The sequence below is a fragment of the Euprymna scolopes genome, chromosome 16, assembly GCF_053919585.1.
Source record: "Euprymna scolopes isolate OS-2025 chromosome 16, ASM5391958v1, whole genome shotgun sequence".
Lineage (NCBI taxonomy): Eukaryota > Metazoa > Mollusca > Cephalopoda > Sepiida > Sepiolidae > Euprymna > Euprymna scolopes.
This window is the reverse complement of record NC_136497.1, coordinates 56,157,290-56,181,555: the sequence shown is the minus strand read 5'-3', so window position 1 is coordinate 56,181,555 and position 24,266 is coordinate 56,157,290. Positions and strand designations below refer to the sequence as shown.

Here is a 24,266-nt window from a genome sequence, read left to right as displayed (position 1 = left end):
CTCTGTAGAAAAGTGCCCAGTTGAGGGTGAAGAAATTAATGTTTTTAGCCAATTTTTTGGTATTTGTCGTCTGAAGGGTAAAGCTTAAATATGATACTGATCTCATGAAAATCAGTCGCCTCTGTCAAAAGTTTTAGGTAGGCATGCAAATATAGATTTATATATTTGTAGCTAAAATTTTCAACTCAAACTGATTAAAAAGCTTGCCCTATCTCTGAATACACTATGTAAAATTTCAAATGTTTAGACCAGAAATTGTCTTTAGTAATTTGGTAGAGACCGCAGAGGTCAAAATTTTAACTTTGACCCCCTATTATGACCCCATAACATTTGTTTTGGGCTCAAATCAAGTTAGATCCATGTCCAAGAAACCTATATCTAAAATTTCAAGTGTTTAGACCCAAAATTAACGGAGGAGTTTGGTAGAGTTCTCAAAGGTCAAATTGTTGAACTTTGACTCCTTAACAGCCAAATTTTTGTCCGAAAATGGATTACAAAGATTTTCCCAAATCTCACTACCCTGTATATCAAATTTCGAGTCTGTAGACTGAAAATTGACAGAGTTATTGTGTAGGGAAATGCAGACAGACAGACATTTTCACTTGTATAGATATATAGATGTCCTTTTAAGCAAAAAGATTACTTACTGAATATTCATATTGAAAATTGTATTATATCCCAAAATTATGAAAATTCATCATGTAAAATAACTATTGTTTTTAGTAAAAAAAAAAAAAAGATTACATAGCATTACAATTTGAAATATGCTTTCTGAGTTATATTCCCCTTTTCTGCAATATTCAGTCTATTCTAAAAATATCTACAAAAAAAAAAAAAGAAAAAAAAATTTTCTGTAAAAATTACTTTTAAGTATAAACAACTTCCTACTGGACTTATTTTTATAATTTTGGGATATATTACTATTTTTGACGCGACAAATAATATTGTTTTTGCTTAAAAGGACATATATATAAAAAAAAATTTGATCGGTCACCTCTGAACAAGCACCCATTTTTTTGTTTTTTGAAAGACAAAAATGCCTTATCCATTTTATACACAACCATTGTTTTTTTGTTTTTTTTTAGCTTGAAGACTCGTTCCTTGGCACATTTAAGAGTCCTGTCTCTGGACTATGACAAAGCTTTCTGTTGACTAGATACTTACCAAAAAGTTCTAGACTAGCAATGTCAATATCAGTTTTACAGATCTTTAATCAAAAGACTTACATGCTCTTGAAGTTTTTAATAAAATGTAAATAAAGAACTTCAAGAGAAGGATTAATCTGTAAGTGCTGTCACAAGAACAGACTAAGACTGAATATATAATAAAAATTGGAATGCTAAGTGACAGAAAGGAGAATCAAAATAAAAATCTAAGTGAAAGATCATTTTAAATTGCAATGATCTAAGGTATAAAAGAGAAAAATACAATTAAGTTTTCAAAACTTTTAAAAACCTTCTGTGGGCATGGACATATTTAGGCTAAAGTAAGAGTTCTATTTTAAGACATCAAGCATCTAAATATATAATCATTCTCTTTTGGTAGGAGGTGATACCTGAAAGAATTTTGATCTTTCTTCAAGCTATTAAAAAAAAAAAAAGGTCTGTCAGAGGAAAATGGAGTAATCAACTATAGTTCCTGCATTTTTATCTGATGTTAATTCATATAACGTATCTCAATATCATCCGATTACTGAATGTGAGAGAGTTGTAAGATATGAATTAGGTCAACTGAAATGCTTTACCTACAAAGTAAATCATTCATAGACTATTAATCAAGTCATTTCAACTAATATCATCTTAGAAAATTATATGTACCCGAAAATGGAAAAATAAATTATGGTAATAAAAACACTAAATTTTTATTGAAGAATTGTATCAGAGGAAAATGAATATTGAAAGAATGCAATGAATATACTTTCAACAAGGTAAAAAACATTAAAATCAGGTAGAAACAGAAACAATCTTACAAAAATGAGTTAAAAACTGGATTTTTAAACAAATTTTATAGCCAACAAGATACATTTCAAAATATTGAAACAATTTCTGGCAATAGAACAAAATATTCTTTACTAAATATTTTGCAGATTGTCAAAAAGTGAGGAGTGAAATAATTTCAAAAATACTAGAAAAAGACCACTACCGAATCATAGTCATGAAAAGAAGATATCTAGGAGGAACTTAGGTGAGTTTTTATCAATTACTTCCCTTGGTTATTCTGAATCTTAGATATTTTCATGCTGTTTGTAAGAAACAAAGAAGAAAGTGATGGAATCTGTTAAATTATTAAATGAAAATAGATTAGTTTAATTACATGACAGACATGTAAAATCAAGCATGGCTATACACCTGCAGCATGTATAAAATCTTATATTCAGCAACTCATATTACAATTTGATATTAATAAAACAAAGTTTTAAATTAATGTATAGATCTTTTAAGATTACATTATGGCAGAATCGTTTTAACAGAAATTTCTCCAGACAATGCATGAAGCCACTTGATGTAAAGAGGAAAAAACCCCAAATAACCTCAAGGTCAAAACTTAACCAATGCTAAGTGTTATATGGATAGATTCAGAGTCAGAAAACAGCAATTCTTCCATTTTTGTCATGGAATGCGAGAACTAAAAGAACAAAATAAGGGAAGCAAGAAACATGAGGCTGCTGAAAGCAAACAAAAGACCCACTTTAATTTAATTCTATTTAGAATTGAAACACTTCAATTTACAAATCAATCGAACATTTTCAAATCTGGGATAGGTGAACATTTGCCATATACTCTTGCTGCAAGGTGTGCAGTGCTCAGTGAAATTACCCAGGTTTCAGCTGCAACATCATACACTTCCCCTTGCAATACACAGATGGGTTGATTAAACAAGCTCACATTATTGATTATGTTTGGTGATTCCCTCTAGGATTTTTCAATAATTTTTTTTTTTTTTTTTTGTAGTTTAGCTGTGATGCAATCAGCTAATTAGTTTGGATTCTCTATATAAATTAGGTTACAAAGCAAGTTTTCTTATCTATATACTTCCACATGACAAGACATGTTGGATTCTTGTCCAGAACTTCTGTATTATAAAACAAAAATAAAGAAAAATCTGTATGATGTACATAAAAGTGACAAAACAAAAATATATAAAAAATTATATAAAGAAAATCATTCAGTGATTAATGGGAATTCCGAGGCATTACAACAAAAACAAGGCAAGATCAAATTATTTAGATATCTTCCTTTGTTTCTTGAAATTATTTTAAAAAAATAATGGTGGTTAAGACAGTTGCTCCTTGGATACTCATAAAATTTGATTTTCTTATTTAAAAATATATAAAAGTGAGAATGTTAAAACACTTTTCAACCTATATACTCAATAAATTTTTGATCTACATACTTGAAATTTGGTACACAGAGTGTTCAGGCACGTGAAAAATATTTTAATCAGTTTTCATCCAGAAAGGGGTGCTAAGGGGTCAAAATTGAAAAATTGGTACGTAGTCGTCATCAGATTTTTATTTGTTTGTCAACTGTTTTACGAATGCACATGCATGAATCGTTCACATGACAAATTACTTATGCTAAGAATAAGTTTAAGAACATGTTTTAAAGAGTGTCAAGCTGGCCTAATGGTTATCATACTTGACTCACTATCTTTAAGTTTTGATTTCGATCTCAGAGTATTTTTTTTTTTTACTTACAAAAAGTGGACTGTTTAGAAAAAAAAACAACATTCGCATGTACATCTGTTTTTTTTTTTTTTTTTTTTTTACAGGAATTTAACATGTTTAATATTTACAGTATTTCTGTTTATAATAAAAAATTCTGCATTAATTAAAATATAATATTTATGCATATTTTATGACCAGGCAACACAGGGTAACCTGCTCGTTTAAAAATAAAACTGGTCAATTTATGTTAACTTTGGAATATGATATTTTTGTTTTATCACAGGTATATGCATCATATAGATTTGTTTTATTTCCGTTATTTTATTATAAAGGGAATTCTGGACAAGAATCTAATTCTTCAAATGAAAAAGAAAATCTATACAAATTTTAAAAGATTTAATTTTTTTCAAAACCAATTTAAAAACATTTTTCTTTGCAGGAATGACTACACTTGATTAACAAAAATATAGAAAAATCTTTATAATGTATGTACTTGTCATGAAATGAAGATGTCACATTCTAAAAATCACAAATTGATCAAATGGTTTTTTTGGGGGGTTTTTTAAATTAAAATTTTACAATTTTTAGCGATTAAAAAGTTTTAATTATTTTGAATACAAACAAAATCTCTAGTCAAATTGAATTGTTGCCCTTGAATTTTGGAAAAAAAATCAAAACAATATGGCTGCTCCTGACCTTTCTCATAAAATTTGATAAAAAACAAAAAAAAAAAAAAAAAAAAAAACTACTTGATCTATGTACCTATAAAGTTGATTTTTTTTCTCGCTCTGAAATTGATATTAAAAGCCTATTTCTACTTAAAAATGATTAAAACAAACTTTTTAATATACTCAACCATGGATATGCGAGTGACTACATGAAAGTTAACTAATTTGCATATTCCTTTGAAAAATAAGCTTTAATTACTTATTCTTTTTATAGTTGCTTATTAGATGATCGATTTACTTTCAGTATTACGAGGGGCGTGCAATAAGTAATGCCCCTGACACACTTCCAGTTGTCTGATCTAGCTGAAATTTCGCATATGCAATGATTTATATCTCTACATGTTATTTGGCAAATTACAGCTCTGAACTAATTGTGGTTTCTGTTTTACAGGTGTTTGAACTGAGTAAGGTGTGAAATAGAGCCTGTTGAATGTCGAGCAGTGATCTGGTTCTTGTATTTGAAAGGATGCACACTACAGGAGACTTTTGATGAAATGAAAGAAACTTATGGTGATAATGTCCCATCATATGAACTTGTAAAATGCTGGCATCGTGAATTCAAACATGGCTGGAAGTCTGTGGAAACAGCTCCCAGGATGAATTTGGAGATGTGCCAAGAAGATGAGTCAAAGTTTTTCAAAAGACTGATTACACAGGATGAAACCTGGGTCCATCACTATGATCCAGAGACCAAAGCCCAGTCAATGCAGTGGAAGCACTTGGACTCACCGCCTCCAAAGAAGGCAAGGGTGCATCCCTCCACCGGCAAGGTCATGCTCAGTCTTCTGGGACCAGGACGGAGTAGTGATAACAGATTTCCTGGCAAAGGGTACCACAATTACAGGAGCCTATTATGCTTCACTTTTGAGGAAATTAAGGGAAGCTATCAAAATCAAGAGGCGGGGCAAGATCAGCAAAGGTACTCTTCTCCTGCAGGACAACGCTCCGGTCCACAACTCGCATGTCGCCAGATCAGAAGCATGAGCATGTGGTTATGAAATCCTCCCTACTATCCTGACCTTGCACCCTCTAGAAGTGTAAGCCATTTTGAGTCCTGTATCTACATTGGAAACTCTTGTGATTAGGTTGTCCACAATTATAGCTAAAAGTCATGGGTTTTTCTTTCTGGGTTATCACGGTGGTAAATGGCTTGAAATCACTCGGTAATCCCTTAAGGACCATGGAAATTAACAGACTGTCACTTATAACTTCACCAGACATTTTTAAAGAATTTGCAGTTGTCTCGGCTCTTATAATATAATCAGTAATAGTTTCGGCTTCCATTCGTTTTAGAGAGGTCAGTTCAGTGTATAAAGAAATAATTTTAGGTTTTCCTTTGGATAAATAATGCTCTCTCAATATGTTTAATGCTTTGCAGCCGTCGTCCAGGGCTTCTCTCATTACCAGTGATAGACTTCGGTCATCTAAACACTGTATTAATTCCGCAAAGACAGTTGCGTTCTTTTCAATGAATTCGGGGTCGTTTCTGTTTTCAGGTTGTGTTTGTAGTACTTTGTGTAGCTTTTGGATTCGTAGATATCCCAGAAATTTAACTTGCCACAATTCGAATTTTGATTCAGATCCATCGAAATAAAGATGCACACTGGGCCCATAACCTCTAGAAGTGTAAGCCATTTTGAGTTTCAGAACAGTTTCAGATGGTTCGCTGTTACACACAAGTCCTGGGAGGTGACTTGTTTGTAGTAGACAGTTCCACAGAACAAAATATTCTTACCGTGTCGAAACCCGGGAAAAGAACATGTGAAATTGCTCCAGAAAAGGTTTAATATTTATGAAGCAATTCTGGTTTCTGATTGGTTGGTAGCAGAACGTGAATTAATTTGATTCGTCAGTCCTTAACAGCATCGTTTATAAATAGAATCGTCCGACTGTGTGGGATCATACCCCATTATAAGTCCAAAATATTGCAACACCCCCTCTGACTTTCACCTCTTCCCAGCCATGAAGTTGTTTTTGAAAGAAAAGCGTTTCCCAGACGATGCAGCCTTGATTTCTGAAGTCATGTCGTGGTTGGAGGACCAACCTGGGGTGTTCTACAAAAACGGTCTCCAGAGCTGCATTAAATGATGTGAGAAATGCATAACTCTGGGTGGTTCCTATGTAGAGAAAGACTAACAACTGTGCCAAGTTTCTTTGCTCTACTGCTATGGGAAGTGTGTCAGGGGCATTACTTATTGCACGCTCCTTGTATGCTAAATTCTATTTATGCATAGTTTATATTATGCATAATTGCATAGAATTTAAGATGAAAACGTTTTAGCACACTGAAATATATATGACCTTGTTGGTGTGTGTATGAAAAGTCTACCAAACTCCTCTCTGAATATTTGGTCTACAGAGTGGAAATTTGATATATAGGATATTTGGACCTGTAGCACACTTTCGATTTGGTTTTTAACAGGTAAAATATTTGCTAAGGGGTCAAAATTAAAAAAAGAAAAAAATTGACTGTGGTTTGGCACAAGTTGACTATACGCCCTCTACTCCTGATCTTAAATGGAATATGTACATCAAATCTGTTGCCAAGGCCGCTGGAAAAATGGTTGGATACTTCTATAGATCCAGTAGATATCTAACTGCTGATGCAATTCTCTATCTATTTAAGAGCCAGATACGTCCAAGGATGGAATACTGTTGCCACATATGGGCAGGAGCTGCTAGAAAAGACTTGTCCTGCCTTGATAGTGTTCAAAATAGACTTCGTGGCCTGGTGGGAGATGTCCTTTTCTCTTTGCTGCAACCTCTCACAGAAGAGATGTTGCGAGTTTGCTTTATCGTTATTTTCATGGAAAGTGTTCGACTGAGCTTCAATCTATGGTCCCCCTCGCCAAACTTTCACAAGAAACACTAGACTAGCTGAAAACATTATCAATAATTTTCCACACTCTTTATCTGTGCCTAAACCTAAACATAGATTCCATGATCAAAGCTTCTTTCTTAGAACTGCACGCCTGTGGAATTGTCTTCAGTTTTCCAGCTGTCTATAATATGGTTGTCTTCAAGTCCAACGTGAACAAGTTTCTGATGAGCTGTTCCACTTAAGTTAACAAATTTACCGAACTTCCATTACTATTGATTACTATATTGTCCTTTTGACTACTCTACACTCTTTAACCCTTATCAAGGCCGATAGGCCACTCAAGGGTAAGTGGTGACGCCTATGTTAAAAAAAAAAAAAATTGGATTCATGGAACATTTTTGTTTTTTTTATCTGGCACAAATAGACGCTGAGGGATCAAAATTGGGAGGGAACAGTCGATCTTGCCTGAAGTCAAGTAAAGTTTTTACTTCTGTGTATGCGAAAAAAGAAATTCATTGCTTAAAGTCACTTAATTTTCAACACTACTTATCCATCTCTCAATAGCCCAAACAGTAACGACACTTGGGCTCTAAATAATGATTAAGGCTGTAGCACTAAATGTTTTAGTTTCAATTCTAGCTGATGGCACCAAAGTCAATTTTTTTATATATATCTTTCAAAATCATAACCAGATATTGGGTACCATATATATAATAAACAATTGAGAATTGGCTCTATAATAATAAATATGAAATCTGAATGAATTAAAATATAATATTTATGCTATGTAATTTTTGGAATATGACACCTTCGTCCTGTTATAAGTATGTATATCATAAAGATATTTTCTGTATTTTTGTTTTTTCAAGTGCTAAATAAACACCATGACTTTTGCAATATTGAAACTTAAGTGTTTATAGGTACATTTTCATGGCAACTTTTACCAAATCATTATAAACTGCTTTCATAAATCAGAATTCTATCAGTTCTATCCAAAAAAGTCAAAATATTGAAATGGATAAGAGTAAAGAAAAACTATTTTATCAACTGATTCTTAATATTAACCTTATTTTTCTACTGACTTGCATGCTCATAGCAGTATAGCTATTTCTTTTTCAAATTTAATTCATGAATGTACATAGTTTTCTGATAAAGATGTAATTAAGAGATTTCTCAGTTTATAAATATTTGTTAAAATGTTGCCATTGTTTAATGACATTAAGAAGTGTGTATTTGCAATGAATCATCATCCGTGTCAGTACTTTATAGAGTCAGTGCTGGGCATTGACAAAGAATCGCAAGTCAATCCTGGAAATGGTTGAAATTTTACAATTTGAAAGCTACTTTTTTTTAATGAAGCTTTTTCAAGAGGAGGGAAGGGGAAAGTCTTAAAAAAACTAACTCAACTCTTCGCATATTTAGTGCCGTCCACCCTTATATATATATATATAGTTTTCAAATTGTAAACTGCATCAACCATTTTGAGAACTGACTTTCGATTCTGTCAATACTTTGGATTCAATCTGTAAATATGAAAATCCTCTGAATATACATTCATCAGAAATGTCAAAGTGTTGACAGAACGGCTTTTATGATAACATTGTTATTGAAAACTATTGCTAAATATAAATGAAAAACGACATGAAATGAAAATTAATCAAGTTTAAATTTGTAATAAATATGCGAGATAAAAAATGATTTTGCCATAGAGATGAAGTTAAGAGTGAACATTGTTAGATAAGACAGAGGAAAGTTATTTACTAATAATTTAAATCTTAATCAGTCCATTCAGTAAAAAAAAAAAAAAAAAAAAACCCCGAACAGACTATCTACAATAGTTGAAAGGTTGAAAGTGAAAAATAGCTTCCATTGTTTCATGAAACAATTGTCAACATTATAAACACGATCAAGAAAAATAAATTTCATCTAAAATTAAAAAAACATGTATGAATTAGTAGCATAAAAATCACTAATATATAAAAAACTAAAATGGATTAACCAGTCAAAAACAACTCAAAAGCTTCCTTTTCATTACTAGATCAAGATGTAGGGAAGGATGCCACTCCCTTTCCTAGATAGTTCAACTTATTAATCCTAACTTTTTACTGTTAACAAAGAGGCATCAGGTACCATATTTTAAAAAAAAAGTCTTTTGGTATGATTTGAACAAGGATTAAGCATCAGTCTGTAAGCTTATTGACAAACACAAACCATTATGTAGGCTGAACCCCCCCCCCCCTTCCTCCTGTTATTGGATACAAGAATGGCTGAAGTATGCAGAGGATTCTCTGCTATTGATCAGCGAAGGTGAATGCTGTTAGAGTCACTAATCATTATCCCAAATGGAGCTAATCTTTGGTAGTCATACCAAAGACTGCAGAGACGGTACTTAATGTCTCCTTGCCATAAAATGAGAACCAATGTTAAGTGAAGCAATCCAGGGAAGGAATGGCATTCTCCCTTATATCTTTGTGCAGTAGCCAATGAAAAAAAAAAAAAAAAAAAAAAGCCCTCAAGTGGTTGAGCCATTTCTTTTTTTGGCATATAAACCAGAAACAAGATTTTAAAACAGAATCGTTTTCAGTTTTATAGAAAATTAAAAATGTTCAATTTTCAGCTGGTTTTGACAGTAAAAAAAAAAAAAAAAATATCAAATATATATGCCGTTTAATTTTACAACTTTTTCGGGATGGGGGGGGGTGTATGACAACAGCAATCAATTTTCCTTTGTACTAGTTATAATTATAAGAGATAGACAGATGACAGTTGTAACATTGTGATGAATAAAACCTACTTTTGATCCTACTCATCAATATTTCATCTTTAAATGGTCAATAAATGGGAATTAGTTTAATTACTGGGGATCAAATTATACTTACACAAGGAATCATGGTTGAGTAGATTGAAATACCAACCCAGCCCACAATCCATTGGTAAGAAGGAGGTGGGGGAGTTGGGTTGCCCGCAACCATTTTGATTCTGTACAAATTTAACTATGCAGCAGATCAAAAGAAGTTTCTTATCTTTGGTGCTTTTTTTTTTTGCAGAAAACGCAGACAATATGCAACAAACCACTAACAGACTGCACTTTTTTTTCTCAGAAAAATATTAAATATCTGATATTTAAAGGTTGGTGGGAGAATAGGTGCAGTAACATGAAATAAAAAGAAATTCAATTTTTTTTTCACAACACAATCTAGTTTGAAAAGTAAAAAAACCTACATCTTAAGACTAAAGCAAAAACATACTCAAGTTAGATTTTAGAGGATGGGGTAAAAGAAGTTGTTTCACAAAATATGTGCAAGTGTGTATATTTATTTTTTTAAGTTCAAAATTATTTTAATCTTAGAAATTATATTAGACATTTATTTCTTAAAAATTTCTATTTTAACTAGATCATATATTGAACCATACTCAACTCAAAAGGCATGAAATGGTAAATTTTGTTTCGCTAGACAATTTAATCTATAAAAACAAGGGAAGTTCACACGATTAAATACTCAACGATGCACACTATGCTGGAAGTTCTATGGTTTAAATTAGGCAAAAGAAAAAGAGGTAACATACCGTTTTTTTCGGAGTGTGAATGTCGTCTAGCATCTGAGTACCAAGTCCGCAAATTAGCTGTGTTCCACTGCTCACTACTATTTGTCTTGGTTTTTTGTTTTGTTTGCTTGATATATTTTTTGTATATGTTATCGTCCTTTATTTTTAATGCAATATTTTTAGTCCATTATGTGGAAGGAGTATTGTGAGAAGTCCCACGCATAAAAAGGAGTATCAAAGTTCAAACAGAGCCGAAGACGGACAAAATTAAGAGAGGAGGAGTAAGAGGAGAAAAGGTATACGCAGTTCATTAAATTTATATTTTTTCTTCATTTTTTTTTTTGTAAATATTAATTTTTTTCCTGATTTTAGACAGCAGGTTTATATATATATCTATATCAACTGCCACGCATCAACTTGTGCCTTTAGAACAAAAGAAATAGCTGCTTACATTAAAAGCAAATTTAATAGAAAACGTCCATGCAGAAGCAAGTTGATGTCAGGCAACATTAATATAAAGATGTTGGCGAGCGAGAGTCCACTAGTGGATGTAGGCTGCAACTAAGTAAACCAGCCTTACCTAACCCCATATATACATATAAGTATAGACATATATATGCAATAGTTCATTAAATACATTTGCTTTCTTTTTTGTTTAGCTTATATATATATATATATATAAAAACAAATAAAATAACATAGTTAAAGGCAACAGGTTGTGCTTTTTTTTGCGCAGATCCCATCAGGGGGCTGTCCAAACAGCCCTGGTCCCATCCCCAATATGTTAAGTTCTTTAGATTTAGCAAACAGAGGGAGGGGTGTGATTGAAGCGATTTGAATGCGAGCACATTCTTGCTGATTTTATTTGTATTTTTTTTTTTTTTTTTTTTTTTTTTTTGCATTTTTTTTTTAATGGTTTTATCTGGTAGAAAAAATCCTTTGACTGGTACCATGTCAGCCATGGTATTACGACATTGTGCAAGTCCTTTGCACACACAGACATATACACCATTTTCATGGACTTTTTTTTTTCTTTCATTTTTTTTTTGGTTTTCTTTTTTTTTTCCACTCCCTTTCAATGCTTATATGCACATTTGTTTTCCCCTCTTGTAGCTGGGCGAACCATGACCTAGCAGAGACATGCCAAGCCTTCCTATGTGTGATGGCAAGAGGCTCCAGGAATTGTAAGCCCTGTAATATGCTAAGAAAACCATTAGATAAACCAACTATTTGAGAAAATACTTACCAACCGAGAATAGTGAGAGTTCATATTACGATAGCGATATCATCATCATTATTATTATAATCATCATCATAATAATGTTAATAATATTTTCTCCCATTCTCGGCTCTGTGTGCATTTCCTTTAATTCCTGTCCATTAGAGTCGAGGAAAAAAAAGGACAGCCCCTTTTTCGGAAGATTTTTGTGTCATAACACTTAACACCAACCCCAAAAGTACTTCAGAATACGAGGTCATGATATACCTCTTCCAGAGAAAACTCGAGCTGGAAACAAGTGCTCTAACCTAGAAATTTCGGAATTCCTTGGGCCACTGCTACCACCGGGCGGGCCAGTCATGCCTGCTCCCACACCGCCTGCTCCTCCTGGACCACCTGCACTGCTCACTCCATAGCGATCCAAGTGTCTTTCTGAGCTTCGTGAACGCCGATGTGACCTCCTCGCTTTTCGAACAATACTACCAAGATCTACATTATCATCCGACGGGAATAATTTGCATAGTTCTTCTCCAACTGTTGGTTCAATTTCCTATTAAAAAGAGATAAATAAAAAAAACAATCGTTAGAAAAGAATTTAAAAACATTTTTTTAGATAAATATAAAATTATTATTATATAGACACTTCATAGATAAATTTATTTATTTTTTTAAATATTACCTGTTTTTAGTTTTCATTTCTTTCATTAGATGAAAGTGCAAAACCTGTATATCAATATTACAAGGAAAAAAAATCCCCTTAAGTGTTTATATAACACAATTATCAAATTATACAAACATCCCCATTCTGTACTTTTATGCGCATGTATTTCTTGGATTTCATACATACTGCTGCCAAGATATGTGAGAATATGAGAAGACCCTTGTGAGTAAACATGTCGACTCAGTTGTGAGTATCATTTTTCTGCACTTGGAATTCTGAAAGCTCTTTAATGGAGAGAGTACTAAGGACAGTATCCGAAATATAACTATTATGGAATTTAGGACTTGTGGGAAGGTTATTGTAAAGAAAATGGTGTCAGTCTGTAATAGGGAATTACAGAAATAATAGATTCAATGCGCTTTTTCAGGCATCAGCAGGTCTTCATTCATAGAAAACAATTCCTGAAAATTTTGGAAATGATAAAAAAAAAATCCAAATCAGAAATTTATTGCCATTATGTTACAATGTTTTGGATTTGTTTACGTGAAAATTACAGAACCATTTTGGAATGTGATTACCAAGTCAGGGGTACCTTATCTTCAGCTTAATAAACATGTTCAAGATATGTTCAACATCTTTTTTTTTTTTTTTTTTTTTTTTTTTTTAGAAAAATGTAGAAAGAACCTGTTATAATAATAATATAATATTACATTCAGACTGGACTGAAGATATCACTAATGAAATCTTAAATTTACCTCACAGAAATAGGATGGTAGCGTGCCTATTCATTGTTCATGAAGACACAAGAAACTAATTATTTGCAATGAATCAAAACAATTGAAAAGCAGTTTGCTGACTTTCTTCCAGGAGACAAATTTAGTAGACCCCCTTCAGATAAAGATATTGACTGTACATGGTAAGAATATTTTAATAAAATTACAGCAAATTTTGAAATTTTTCACTAAAATTATATAAAAATATATTTTTAAAAAATATCAAAAAGTGAATATTGCTAAAAGAAAATATTCAATTTACAGATTTGCACCAACAATAAACTTGAGATGCGAACATCATTTTGGTGATTTAGACCATAGCAAAAGACGACAGCTGAGTGCTTCAATGCATTATCATTCTTCTGTTCAACTGCTGAAACGCAATAAAATGATGAAATGGCTGCAAGATATGCCATTGGATGATCTGTGTAATCTGATGAAGACAACACAAAAAGAAGTCAAAACTATGTAAAAAAAAAAAAAAAAAAAAAGTGGTAGTAAGCAGGCAGGCTCGAACCGGTAACGTGAAGGAGAAAAAGGTAATAAAAAAAAAAAGTGATGTCTTAGCCGATGTCTACCACCTGAGCGGAAGTTAGGAACGTAGTCACTCGAAAAGAAGACAATGACTTACTAAAATGTCGGCGAAGAAAGTGATCCCTCCTTGTACAAAACTGCTCAGTTGAGGGAGAAGGAAGGAATATTTTTGGCCAATTTTTCAATATTTGTCGTCCGGAGGACAAAGCTTTAAAACAATACCGATTTTATCAGGATCCGCCACCTCTGTCGAAATTTTTTGGCAGACATACAAACATAAAAACACACACATTTTGCCTTTGATATATTAAACTAGCAGAGGTACTCAGCGTTTTTTTTCTTCTAATTTTCAAATATTATTCGACCAAGACATCACCCTTTCAGATGGTACCAGTTTCAACCCAGTCCGATGCCGCTGAGAAAAGTTTTACATACAGTTAAACAGACAGGTCAGATTTATATAATAGCAGACTAGCAGGAGTACCCGGCATTGGTCAGGTGTAGAGAAGGAGTCAATACAACCATGAAAAAAAAGACAGACGCAGCCTGAGTGGGGAGAGGTGTGAAAAAAAGTTTAAGCAAATGATAACATAATTTAGTTTTTGTTTTAAAAAGGAAAAAATCCCACAGAAAAAGCGACACCTTGTTGTACAAAACTTCTCAGTTGAGGGTGAAGGAATGAATGTTTTTGGCCTATTTTTTGATATTTGCCATCCGAAAGATTGAGTTTAAAACAATACTGATGTTGTGAGGATCCGTCGTGTATGTGGAAAGTTTTTGCAAAACATACAAACACACACACTTTGCCTTTTATATATTAGACTGTGTGTGTGTGTGTGTGGGGGGGGGTCCCCAGGTGTTTGGAGGTGTAAAAGAAAAAAAAAAGTTTTAGTAGGAAGGTAGGATTGAACCCCGAAGCCTGGACACAAATAATTTAAGCAAATGTAAAAAAATCTGAGACCTAGCCATCTCGGCCACGAGGGGAGAGGAATTGATAAGCGTATTAAGTTAAGGTTTATAATGTGAAATATACATGTGCGAGGAAGTTAAGTGGCGTGATGTTTGACCTAGTTTTGTGCTGCAAGCCAGTTACTGTTTCCCCCCACACCATCATTCGCTTTTTGAAGATGCGGCGATGGAAAAATAGCTGGTAAAAGTCGAGCAAATTAAATACACATGTGACCCCCGTATCCGAAGTCGTAGATATTATGATTTAGACGTGAAGTTTTAAGAAGGAGCGAGCCGACCGAGAAGGCTGACGAAAAAAGCCTTTTGCAGACATACACAAAAAGTGCACACAGATTAAGATTATAAAGAGAAAGAAATATCGTACTTGTCCATCTCTTCCAATTTTGACATATTTATTTTCATTCCATGGGTTATGCAAATGTGTAGTTCTTGTAAATGGTAGATCCCGCCTGCAACACACACAAAAGAAAAAAAAATTAAAGCAAAGACTCAAAAGTTAATTTTAATTAATTTAAAATTTGTTTTTTATCAATTCTATTTTTACCCTGCAAAATTAATTTGAAAATATGTTTTTCTTATATCCATAATAAAAATGTTACAATTATTGTTTTAGGTATTTTAAGTTTAATTCAGTTTACTATTAAATTAGGAAATTAATATCTTCATACAATAGAAACCCGGGATACGGTAGCCCTAGGATACTTTTTTTTCAGATTACGATGTGGAATACAATGTTTTCTGGCCTCCTGGTTACATAATTTTCCTCACCTTGCAGTGTTATTTATGTTATTTGATTATATATGCGTGTATTATATATTGTACTGTATTTTGTTACTAATTTTAATGCCATATCCTGGGGTTCTCCTGTACTGCAAACTTAAGTTTGCCATATAATTAAATTCAATTAGATACTTTTATATGCGAGAAACTCAAACATTTTTAGATAAATACCCTGTTCTGTTAGTTGCACATTTGGCCTCTGATATAAAATGCCTTTAATTAGTAAGTGAACAGTAAGTCAATGGTCTGTGTTGATAATAATTTAAGCAAATGTAAACAAAATTTAAAACAAAATGAACACAGAAAACAAAACATTTTTAATTATATAAACCAAAATTGTTAGTTTTATATTTTAAAAAGAAAAAAAATTATCTTGTTTTAAAATATTTTGTTTTAATTTTGTAATTAAATAAATTCAAATAAAGAAAACGGCATTTTCATTCTTCATATATTGTTTTAGATTCCATTGTTTTTGTTTTTTTTTACCTGTTGATCCAATCTAACTTGAAAACTCCAGAAAGAGCCCGTGCGCTTAATCCTGGTGGTAAAACCCACCGGATAGGTGGATGATCGCGGGTAGACTCTGCCGATAATCTTGCAAAGCCTAAACAAAAAAAAAAAAAAAAAATCAACTTTTAGACATTTGAAAGAAATATTTTCTACACAAAACTTTGAAATATCTTTTTTAATCACATTTGTATTTTATTCAATTTATGAACCAAAATTTATCAGTTAATGATTTTTTAAATTAAGTTTATATTGATATACAAAATAGATATCTTTCGATTCCTTTAACAGATTTTACATTAGAGTATAATAGTTTTTCCAGATATAAAATATAATTTAATTTTATAAACAATAGATAATGTTTTAATTTCTTTTGAATAATTAAAATTGTGATTTGTTTGTTAATGAAGACCAAAAATCTTTTCTATAATATAAATATATATTAAACATTTTCTAATTGCATTAAACCTCAAATTATTGTATATTTTATAAGAAAATTTATAATATTAATGGAAACTAAATAATTTTTTTTCACATTGATTTAGTTTTGTTTGAAGAATTCTTAAATTTCAAATAATTTTTTAAAAATTATTTACCTACCTGATAACAATACAAATATACTAAGTGTTTAAAATAGTCACCATGCCATACTTAATAAAATAAGTGGCATTTAATATGAAAGGCATTGATTGGACAATTTTAATGGTGTAATATCCATAGCACAGTGGATAAAATGTTTAACTACTAAACCAGACTTGATTATGAATTCACTCATTTTGCAATATTATATTTGAAGAATTGGAAAATGAATGATTATGCATATGTTCAGATTTATTATAGATTTTAAGGTTTTATAAATAAAAAAAAAAAAGAAAACATACCTTGAAATTTTCCACTTTCTTTAACAGAAAAAACCAGAATAACATTATCTGCTTCCTAAAGAAAAAAAAATTCATAAGTTAATAAAATAATTGCACAAATAATTTGAACTCCTTAATAATTAAGATTTATATGAATAAATACTTTAGTTGATAATAACAGTTCTCATTTTTTAAATGACAAAAAGGAAACTGAATTTTTTTTTTTGATTGATATATATTTCCTAATACAATTTCAAGAAAGCATCAGTAAATTATATTTTCAGATAAAATGGCTAATTTTCAGGTTAACTCACACGGAGAAATTAAAATGTAGTTTACTTTGAAATATAAAGAACTGCCTGGATGCATAGAAAATAAAATAGAAGAGTTATAAAAGGTATGTAAAAAGATAATCTTTCTACACCCTCCTCAGTTAAGGATTTCCCTTTATCCAACAAACTAGATACTACACTTTGATCTTTACCAGAAGGCCAAGAAAGTGTATGAAAGTTTCACACTAAAGACCACTGGGGAGACCAGGAAAAATGTTAGAGGCAATGCTGAAAAATATACCAGCTTCGTGGGTGTCTTGTGTAGTTTCTGATTTTTGTCTGTACGAAGATAACTGCCATTCATATAATAGAATACATTACTAACAATGAACAAAATTAACCCAGAGCATTCCCACCTGGATAAACCCAAGAAAGAGGGAGGGGATGTAGAAAGATTAAGTGCTTTACATACTTGATAAATAAACATTACACATATTTCAAATTCCAATGTTTGGGTTGTTGTATTCTTCTGCTTTCTTCAACTACCTTTTTGTGGCAGCTGATGAATTATGAATTTCAACATGTAAAGAAATCTCAACATGGAAATCATGATAATACATCAAATTTAGTAAATACAATTACAAAAATTTTCAAATAAAAACGTTTTTCAATCAATGATAAACTTACTCTGTATGCTTGATTAAGTCTAGCTTCATTTTGAGGAGGTGTCGACCAAACACCTTTAGCCTTTGCCAAGGCAACATTTTCATGATTGTTACTTTTAATTAAGAAAAAACGGGTTCTTTTGAATAAATACTTTAAACGTGCTGTATTACCTGAAATACAGAGAAGCAAAAAAAAAAAAAAAAAAATTTAAACTAGAGTCAATCAAATTTCAAATCAAAACAAAACATTTTGGACAAATTGAGAAAGAAAATGTATAATGCCATAAAAATTATAATGGACGAATGATTTGGCGGCAATTTTACCCCTATAATGGCACCTAGGGGGGCAACCAGAGTTATCCAGGAAAATCCATTGTGGCAAAAATTTACTTTCACCATAACTAATGCTTGTACAAAATTTTAAAAAATCCAAGGCGTGGTTATTGAGAAAAGTACAAACAGATGAACGAGAATAAATTACTAGGCCAATTCCTCCTTTGGAGGACCAAAAATATTTTTTAAAGCACAAAGCTATTGTAAATTGTCAGAAAACTTTTTTCCTTCCTTTTGTATAGTAACTGCTAAGACTTGCTTGCTCACTCTCTCCATTCTATGTCAAGTCAGAAATAAAACAAAATTAATACCAACATTAACTACATACATTGAACCATCACTTTATATTCTATGTGTAATTTTCCATTTTTGAAATATATAAATGGAGATAAAGGATTGCAACATGAAGAAATTGGGTCATGTAAAAATAGCCAACCATGTTAGAAAATGAAAAAAAATGTGGAAATTTCTTCTCTGAATAAATCAATAAAACTTGAGATGAATTTGAAAAGCCTTATTCTGTTTTATCAACTACAGAACTATGAACGGTTTATTAGTTATATTAACAAATTCGTTTGATAATATCAATTTGTTTATCTTAAGAATAGAGATTGTAATTAAAGTTATTTAATTTTTTGCATAAATTTTTAAGTATATAACTTGTACAGCAATTTACACAATATTTCAGATTTGGTCATTTGAGTCGCATTGCAATACGTCACTGATTATCAATATTGAGAGGGAGGAGAGAGCAATGTAAGTTAATCTATAAATGAAAGCAAACATTTTGAAAATGAGGAAATTGTTCAACGTAAAAAGTAGACTTAAAATGATAAGTATGATAATGATAAAATTAAATAAAATGATTGACAAAACCAATATATAGGCTAAACAGTTTTAAACCTAGATATACATAACATTAAAATGAAAAAAAAAAAAAAAAAAAAAAAACTTACGTCTTCTTTCTGACTCACTGTCATCACCATCATCTTCAGCAGATTCTTCACTTTTGCGATCCCATTCAATGGGAGAAATTCCTCTTTTACGGGTCTTATCCCGCCTTGGCTCATTCTTTTTATCCTTATCAGAATGATCTAAAAATAAGCATTTTCAAACAATGACAATAACATTAGTAACTGAGAAAGATCAAATTTAAATGTATACCTAAGTAGCATTTTATTATCATAAAATGACAAAACCTAAGGATTTAAAATTCATAATCTAATCCAAGATCCCAAACTAGTTGTTTGGCACAGACCACAATAAATGACTTAGGACTATTTGTTATGTTTGTTGTAAATTGATATTTGACACAGAAGAATTTTTTGGTTTTTAGTTGGAACATTTGAAGAGTGCATAGCAGGAGCAGACAAATGCAATTTCTGGATTGCATTGAAAATCTCAACAACAAATGCATGTTTTTTTTTGTTTTTTTTAAAAGATTTAAAATAACACAAAATAGAGTTCTAAAACACAAATTAGAGATAAAAAAGTTTTTTGTAACAAAGCCAAAATTCTGAGATTTTCGAATGCATGTTTTTTTTTGTTGAGAAATTTTTTGTTACACATTTATTGAATTAAAATATAAGAAACGTAGCACAAAATAAGAGTTTTGTTCCCCTGCTATGCACTCTCCAAATATCCCAACTGAAAAACAAAAAAGTTGTACTTTTGCATAAGTGCCAAAGATAATGGAAAAGAAACCTGTTCGACTACTGCATTCAAGTTGAGACTGAGAATAAATTAAGACAAAAAATACTGACATTTCAATGTAAACTTGCTTTACAAAATAAAATAAACTTGTGTAAGTTTTAGTTTTAATCAAGTTTTCTAGTTGTAACATCGTAAGGTGTGATCTAGAATTGTTGGTACATTGCAATATGTGATCTGCCCAGTAACTACCTAAAATATAGTTTAAGTAGTTTAGTGGTAAACCTTAAGCACATTGGAATGTAGATAACTTAGATCACATACTGGAAGAGATCCAGAAGTAACATTGCAAGTTTTTTTGTTTTTTTTTGGTCTATGGACTAAATTTATGCATATATACAAATTAAAATAGTTTCAAGGAATCCTAAAAAATAATTTTTTTTCAATTTAAAATACCCCCCCCCCATTTCATTTAAAATAATTACAAATGAAAACACAATAATAGCATTGTTCTTATGTTAGTACAGCCGGTATCACATATTACTTCCATTTTGGAATCATGAACTTTCTCATATATATATATATTCTTAAGATTATAAGAAAGTATATACTACTGTGGCATGTTCCATAAATTGTATTTTGAATTGTAACAGTTCATGTGTCTCTGAAGAGTTGCTTAGTGATGTTTCGCAATTCAATGAAACATGTGCAAGATATAATATAATAAAAATTCAAGCATCTGCATAAAAAAGAAAAGAAATCTAATAAAAATTTATGAATGAATTAACTTCATCTTTTAGTTTTTGGAATGATAACTAATGATTGATTATATATATATATATATATATATATACACATACAAATGAAAAATGAAAAATTAGATGCAAAAAATTCTGGTCAGATTATTTTCAAATCTGATGCAAACTTACAAGATTCTGAATCGGAACCTGTTAAAGAGGATTCTGAACTGGAACTGCCAGTTTCACTCCGAGTATCATAGTCCTGTGTATCCATCGCATCGTTACCACCACCCGGTGCCATCTCTTCAGATTCTTCTGCACTCAAACTAACGTTGTGCTTGTCATCAGAATCCTCTTCGTATCTTTCATCACCCTTATTCATGAGAAGTTCATCTTGATAAAGAATAAGTTTTAAATCACAGGAAGAATTAAATTTTAATTTAATTTCAAAGAAAAATTTATGAGCAATTTGTCTTTAGAAATAAAATTATTACTCTCAAGCATGTTCCAACATTTTAGTAGGATAAAGATGTTCATTATAATCACGGTTCTTGAATATTTTTTATATATATGTAATTGAAATATGTTCTATTGTGTATGGAAGCTTTTAATTTTTAAAAAATTTTTTTAAAAATAAAAAAAATTAAGTTATTCTTAGTTAACATAAATGTCAAACATGCAACTTTTGGCTAAGGGCAAAGTATAGTATCTGTTCCGGTACTACACTTCATCTTGTTTTCGATCAGTGAAAAAAGTTCTTTTAGACTGAGGCAATAAAAAAATAGGTGCTTGCTATAGTTGACAGATCGATTTTTTTTTTAATATGTCATTTTAAGCAAAAACGATGTTACATAATTGTCATGCCAATAATAGTTATATATCCAAACAAATTACAAAAATTCATGAAGTAGAAAGTTATCTATAGTTAAAAATAATTTTTATGGAAAATTAAGTTTCTTAGACATTATAAATTAGACAGTAGGAGTATACATGCAGGCGACATAACTCCAAATCTACTATTTTAGATTACTTCTTTATAGCTGCAATATTTTGTCTTTTTTTATTGTTTCTTTGCTTAAAACAATATATTTAAAAAATTGATTTGCTGACTATATCTTAACAAGCATCAAAAAATATTTTTCCACACATTAAAAACCGACAATGTCTAACTGTTCTCATGGATAAGCAAGTAAACAGGAACAAAATTTCCAAACTTAAATTTGTGTAAACATTAAATTGATTAAACTTAAAGACCCTGCATAACTATTGGATAAGCCCCTCGCCAAACTTTCACAAGAAACACTTGTCTAGCTGAAAACACTATCAATAATTCCCCCCACTCTTTATCTGTGCCTAAACCTAAACGTAGATTCCATGAACAAAGCTCCTTTCTTAGAACTGCATGCCTGTGGAATTGTCTTCTGCTTTCCGGCTGACTAGAATATGGTTGTCTTCAAGTCTAACGTAAACAAGTTCTTGATGAGCCGTTCCATATAAGTTAACAAATTTTAATGAATTGATTACTATATTGTCCAATTTCTACTGTACATTCTTTAACCCTTGTCCTCGAGTAGCCTCTTGTGTCGATGCCTGTGTAAAAAAAAGTCACATAATCCGACCAATCATCTCTAAAACTTAAACCTAGCAACAATTAAAAAATAGTTTTATACTTAATTTAATGAAATTTCCACTACTTATGTTTACTACGCTATAATCACATTGGCTAATGTATACACATTAACCTTTATTGTCGAGTGGCCTCTGGGCCTTGATAAGTGGTGACTCCTGTGTAAAAAAAAAAAAAAAAAAAATTATATCTATTATACTAAATGTCAGTTGATCAATGTTTGTTTCCCTAAGATTTTTTTTCTTCATATAATATTAAAGATGCAAGTAGCCAATAATAAATTAAAACAAACTTTTTGCTAAACCAACTCTAATCAGTTTCAACTAATACACCAAGTGAATATGCAGAGAAACAGGAAGTAATCTAACTCCCCTACCCTCTTCATGAATTATTTTAAGTCTTAGTTTTTATGATAAAATCAACATTTTCAAAGAGAACTGTCATAACGGGGGGAGGGGGGGGGGGAAAGATTTTCAACCAAAAAGCTGAAAAGTTGTAGAGGAGAGGTTTGAGTGATTTAAGCAAGAATTTGCTTTTTCTGGATTTAAAAAAAAAAAAGAAATTCTGCTAAAAAGCAGACCTCACATCTGATATGTAATTTAACACAAAATAGATGCTAAAATATAAAATAAATTGAATTATGTTTAAAAAAATATATTTCTATCATTTTAATTAGAACTGTTATTTATACTTAACTAAACCAAATCACTCATCTGTCTATTTCTCTGTTGATGCAATCACTTTCTAATATCTCTGAACATTGAGAAAGTGTTGTCTAATTTAGATATAATTGTCTATACATATCACAAACATAGAAAATATGCTACAGTTTATGATTTTTCAGTTAACATCAAAGAATAAACTGTAGTAGTGACCCAATGGGTCACAGGTATTTTTAATATATTATTTAATATATTTCCTAATAACATTGATTGATAATGATATTTTTACCAGGATATGAAACTATCATTAATGATTTCAAAATACATTATGATCTCATTTGGTTACCTTCTCCGCTCGTTCCAATTATTTACATCAGCTAATCCTTTCAACTCCAGTGTATTTTTTACCATCCAATTGATACTATGTTATTACTAACAAGGCCGATAACCATTAGTCGCGTGCTCTCGTGTAACGATTGAATGCGTGAATGTAGGATTGACATGAAATTCTTAAATTAACTAAAATGACTTAAATAAAAAGTAAATGACTTAGAATGATCTTAATGAACAAGGATGAATTGAATGATCTTAAGAATGACTTGAATGCTTAAAAAATAACTGGGATCCTTTAAAAACAACTTGAATGATCTGGAGAATGACTTGAATGGCTTTAAGACTGACTGGTTGTAAAGTGGGTGATCATTTTACATTAATACAGAAAAGTGGTCCCTCACTTTATATCACAAAGTTACAAACATAAGTACAGCATGTAACAAGAACAGATACTAGACTTTGATCTTGGCCAAAAGGCCAAGAAAGCTTAAAAAGCTAAGAACAGCATCTATCAACAACAGACCTTTAATCTTAACCAAAAAAGGCCAAGCACAAAAGTGTTACGGACAGACCGACGGACCGACTTATAGAGTTGCTTGCACATGACTAAAAATGGGTTAAAATAGACAAATTGAAAGGAAAAAGTTATTTTATTTACAAAGCAAAATATTGACTCCTATAAATAAGACACTGAGTACATGTGATATACTTCAGAAATCAAGATAAGTTTTACACATTATGGCAAGGAGCAAAGCAGTTCATACAAAGAGTTACATTGCACTTTTGGCAATAAGTAAGTAGCTTACTATTTCAACACATTTATATAAGTCCATATATCCTTGAACAAGTACAATTTTAGCAAAATTTCATAAGAATTAAGAAAGTTCCATCAACTCTCAGAAGTTGATTAATATAGATG

General features: G+C 31.2%; 1 protein-coding gene and 1 pseudogene across 4 annotated transcripts in view; both read right to left on the bottom strand.

The window, feature by feature from the left end:
* Positions 1-24,266, bottom strand: part of LOC145295976 (YTH domain-containing protein 1-like) — an 87,396-nt gene that overhangs the window by 33,479 nt on the left and 29,651 nt on the right. For all 4 annotated transcript variants that reach the window (XM_080141912.1, XM_080141910.1, XM_080141911.1 and 1 more), the window contains exons 5-11: positions 20,915-21,118; positions 19,292-19,429; positions 18,025-18,173; positions 17,087-17,141; positions 16,185-16,302; positions 15,283-15,367; positions 12,290-12,531 (exon numbers count right to left, since the gene is read on the bottom strand). In XM_080141912.1, coding sequence (XP_079998038.1) covers positions 12,290-12,531; positions 15,283-15,367; positions 16,185-16,302; positions 17,087-17,141; positions 18,025-18,173; positions 19,292-19,429; positions 20,915-21,118 — 991 coding nt within the window. The remainder of the gene's footprint in view (positions 1-12,289; positions 12,532-15,282; positions 15,368-16,184; positions 16,303-17,086; positions 17,142-18,024; positions 18,174-19,291; positions 19,430-20,914; positions 21,119-24,266) is intronic.
* Positions 23,705-23,836, bottom strand: LOC145296488 (U2 spliceosomal RNA; annotated as a pseudogene).